General features: G+C 35.0%; 1 protein-coding gene across 1 annotated transcript; it reads right to left on the bottom strand.

Moving 5' to 3' along the window:
- Positions 1 to 992: 992 nt before the first annotated feature.
- Positions 993 to 4219, bottom strand: LOC132178496 (ethylene-responsive transcription factor ERF113). Its single transcript, XM_059590924.2, has 2 exons — positions 3715 to 4219; positions 993 to 1931 (listed from the first exon to the last, which is right to left on the bottom strand). Exons 1-2 carry the CDS (start codon positions 3848 to 3850, stop codon positions 1396 to 1398), a joined length of 672 nt encoding a protein of 223 aa, XP_059446907.2. The 5' UTR covers positions 3851 to 4219; the 3' UTR covers positions 993 to 1395.
- Positions 4220 to 4837: the final 618 nt, after the last annotated feature.

Here is a 4837-nt window from a genome sequence, read left to right as displayed (position 1 = left end):
GTGTTTTTTTCTTCTTTTTAATTTTTGAATTGTGATAATCTTAGTGATTTGACAGAAGCCGGACTCCCTTATATTCCATCTTTTGGTGTCGAAATGACAGCACTTTCGAATTTTTGATGATATTGCAATAAGAATAATAAGATTTTGACCAAGATTGTGACGTTATGGTTTGAGCCCAATTAAGGAGATAAAAACCAAAATAAGAAGGAAAACAGAGGAGGTCCACTTGATCAATGTAAAATTTATGTTAATTAAACATGTGTAAAAGAGGCTAGTTAATGTGTGTATGAAAAATGTTAGGCATTTATGATTAGGATTGACTCCCTTTTCTTAATTTGAGTCTAATTATGCTAATTATATATAGAAGGTTGGTTAACTCCATGAGGAGACTCTAAAGATGTATTCCTAGTAAAACACGCAGCCTGGTTTTCTGTCTGTTTGTGTTGTTCTAGTGAGATTGTCTTCGCTCTACGGGTTTCGGCTTTTTGGTGTTTATCCCCTTATTCCTGAATTGTGCAGGAATGAGCTTTTGCTTTGTTGCTGGTTTTGGAAGCATTGTGGCTGGTTTCCCCTCTTTTTCTTTTTTTTTCTTTTCTTTTCAGCTCGTTTCAACAAATTACTTATTAAGAAAAAAAAATTAATTAAATATTTTACATATTAAATTTCATCTATTAATTAAATTGGAGTTTAAACTAACTAGCCTTGTGAGAATGAATGTTAAAATATTAAATAAATAATTAAATTTATCATTGTTATATACTTAAATTTTTGAAATAAATAATAATTTAACATTTTATCTACGATCTTAATTAATTTCAAAGTTACTGGTAAAACTGAAAGATATGTATGTCTTACAAAAAAACATGCAAATCACATTAATTATAAAAACAGAAGTGTTTATAAACTCATTTAACAAAGTTAAAAAGGCCGTAAAATGCACTCCTTCCAACTTTGATCGAAGATATTGTTCGCGGACATTATACATACTCAAATGAACAAAATAAACATCAATTAATAAAATTCCAAAATAGCCAATAACTGAAGCCAAATCTATTACAGTTGACCAGTTTAGGTATCCCGAAATCTAGTACTCTCATTATACAATAATATATATGGAAGATGGTCCTTAATTGGCCGGGGTTTACCAATATCGATGCATGTCCTTCCCATACAAAAAAAATCAGACGAGGAGCTTCCAAAATGCCAAAACAAATACTCATGGAAGCTCTTGATCATAACGTTGTTGTTGACATCCTGGTTGATTCCATGGGGATAGATGTCCAGCTTTCTATTGAAAGAATCGAAGATATTGAAGACTTGGCAATAATGATAATTAATAGCACTCAAAAAGGATATATAGCTAGATTAACTAAAATGATCATAGCTAGCTAGCTATTACTCATCGCTTTGGTTACTAGAATCAATATCCTTTCCACGATCTTCCTGTTGGTGGTGGTGTTGATGTGATGAGGCGGAAGATGGGGATGAAGTAGTTGATGAAAATTGTGAAGGAAAAGATTGATCTTGATTGAAAAGACTGGATGTGTAATAAGGGAATTCAACATCAGAACTGGAAAGAAGTTGTGCATACTGATATAGGCCAGGGAAAGATTCCTGTGGCTGTGACATTAATGGGGGAGGAGGAAAAGCTGGCCTGGGAGCATGCACTGGCTGGGGGGCGCTTGTGTTTCCACCGGCATCCATGTAATAGCCAAACCCGGTCGTCCCTTGAACTCGTTCAGGGAAATTAAGCTTGGCCTTGGTCCCTTTAAACTTTAGAGCTGCTCTATCGTATGCCATGGCTGCATCCTCAGCCGTGTCAAATGTGCCGAGCCAGACTCGAGCTGCTTTTCTTGGGTCACGTATTTCGGCTGCCCATTTTCCCCATGGTCTTTGTCTTACTCCTCTGTAGTGTCGTTTCCTTGCATTTTCTTCACAAAGCCATGCATGAAAAGAAGGGAAATGCAATAGCACATAAGATATACATATTGCATGATGCATATATAAGGTTTGAGGAACACGTACGTAATAATACTACACTATGTATATCCAGTCATCGAACAAAATAACAAAATATATAATGCTCTCTAATTCTTCAACATATATAGATAATGAAAATTTGGAATCCTATATACATTATTGTGTACATTGGGTGCACAAGATGTGGGGTAATGCTATTAATTTGTTCTGTTACTCGATGCATGCACCTCCCCGCCCATCTCGTTGGTACCATAAATTTTCATGCACGCACAATTTAGAAAGCTAGAAGTGGGGTATATATAAGCTAGCTGCGCTTTCCTCCAATAAAATACTACCGGCCATGACAAAAAGAGTACTAAAAGTGTTTTGAAGTCCCGACCACGTGATATATATCCAAAAGAGCTACAAGTGCACAAGTTCAAAAGGTTCGATCGTGAAATCTCAACTAAAAGTGAGGAAAGCCAAAGAAGGATATATATATATATATATATTTCTCTATTTTGTTCTAAAAGAGCTAGCTATAGAAGTGCACAAGTTCAATGTGTTTCGTTTTTTTTGGAGCTAGCTGGAGAGGAGAGAAAAACTAGTGCATTAATTTAACGGAAGAATCATGTGACAATAACCTCTTTTTCTTTCTTCAACCTAATTCATTGATTTAATTAGGAATAAATATTATATGTAAAAAGAATAACTATTGGAAAAAGATGGGAGCCATATTCGCAAATGCATGTAGGGGGGAGCAGCTAGCTAGCATTAATTGGTTTTGTTGGAGACCCATTGTTTTTGAGGTTACATAGGCAAAAGAAGATGGTGTTCATATCCTGACTTCGACGCGAGCTTTAATCACCAAGAAACCATTATGAAGAATTAGCCGACTTTTTTCAGGGTTAGGCATACTTGCACCCGTTAACCCAAAAAAGTTTATTAGTTGTTAGAAATCTTAAGAAGATGGCGTAAAAGATATAGTACAATAATATAAAGGATAAGGTCCAAGGTCAGTTAATTAGTCAAAGACGGAAGAAATGGAAGGATAGTAACCCACGGAACTGAGAACGTGACTATACATATAGCTAGGAGGCAGATTTTAACGCTAGGCTTATCTGGGAGATGTGAGAAAGATTTTCATTAAAACAAATTAAATACTTGAAAAGATTCTGAAATACATGAAAAATGTGGGAAAGAAACATGAAAAGAATGTCTCCCATTTCCATTCGAGAGAGATCTAGAGAAGAGAGAGAGAGACAGACACAGCAGAGTTCTTTATGGAAAGTAGGATACATTGAACTTGGCTGAGTATAAAAAAACAGATTAAAGAGATATTTTCTCCTTACGAATCTTTTTGTCCCATCTGTATCTGGTAGGGTTAAGTCACAAAATAGACAACATAACTCTTCATAAAAGCGCAAAAGAAATTTACCCTCCACAAGGGAGGATGATTTTTTTTTCTCCTTTTTTTTTTTTTTCCTGAAAATTAAAAAAGTAGCTAATATAGAGATAGATCAAGATATATTTGACAAATAACTGTTATAAGAGCAAATAAGCGAAGCAAATTCTTAGAAAACTATGACAATTTAGGCTATAGGGTGGTCACAGTTTATACAACAACAACAAACATATGATTTACAGTGTCACATCTAAAGCCCCAGCTAGTAGCTTCAAAATAAATAAACCGAGAAAAAAGTACCAAAAATAGAAAGTAGAAAGTGTTAATAACACTCGAGCCATTTTCGATACCTTGATCTTGCACCGGTTGAGATGAGTCGGGTTCTTCTTTCACCGCAGTACTCTCTGGGATGGTTAATGTGGTTGACTGCACCGGCGTTGGCTTATCATCAATTTTTCCTATAACCTTAGAGAGGGCAGTAACCATGGCGGACACGTCGGTTTCTGACCAAGAAGATGCATAATCTGGGAAGTCATGCTCTTTCTCTTTCTCCTCCGATGCTTCCGATGGAAGTGGCCGCTTTCCATGCCTCCGATCCACCTTTCAGCCTTGTCAAAAAGCTGATTTAATGTTCTTCTAACTATGATATTATTGTAGCACTATGGGCTTTACAGCATGATCTGCTTATATATATATATATATGTGGAGTTATTTTTCTTACGATCGATTTTTTCGTTTGAAAATCTAAGAAATGGAGACCTAACCAAATCAAGGAAACTGCTCTTAATTTTTAGAAAGCAGGCAGGAGGCACTGGAAAGAAGAGAATAGGGTAAGGGGTACTTTTATTGGTTAGTCTTGAGAGTTTATCTTCTTATATATATTCGGTAGGATATATGTTAAAATATATATATATGAGCTATGCTAGGGTTACTCATAAGTGTATGTACGGTCTCAAAAACTCTATCTCTTCTTTGAACAAGTGGCAGGATTGTTAGCACAACAATTTGAATTACTCTAGTCGTGTTTATTCAAACAAATCAAAGAATAACGCTGATAAGGACTGAAAAAAAAAAATTATAGAAAGGTTTTTTTTAATTTATGCTCAATAATTACTCTTTTACAAATAATTTATTATTTAAAATAAATTACTGAATACCTTAATTTATATATAATTAAGTGGTATGTGGCATATGGGCCACCTAACTCTAACTATTATGGGATTTCCAACAAAGAACAAAATATATATTTTTTTTTGGAGGGGAATAACAGTAAGAAACAATTTTTTTTTTTTGGCACTGAAAATGGCGTTGCCAATCCTGCCAATCCACAAAGCGGCAATGCTTGATATTCTTCTCGCGGCAGCATTTGGAAGTTGCATGAACTTTGTTGTTTTAGCTTCTACTTTTGACATCCAATCTCAGGATTTGTAACCATATATAAAAAGATTGATAAGCTAGCTGTGACTGTTGTTA

The sequence above is a fragment of the Corylus avellana genome, chromosome 4, assembly GCF_965113065.1.
Source record: "Corylus avellana chromosome 4, dhCorAvel1.hap1.2, whole genome shotgun sequence".
NCBI lineage: Eukaryota > Viridiplantae > Streptophyta > Magnoliopsida > Fagales > Betulaceae > Corylus > Corylus avellana.
This window is presented reverse-complemented; position numbering and strand designations above follow the sequence as displayed.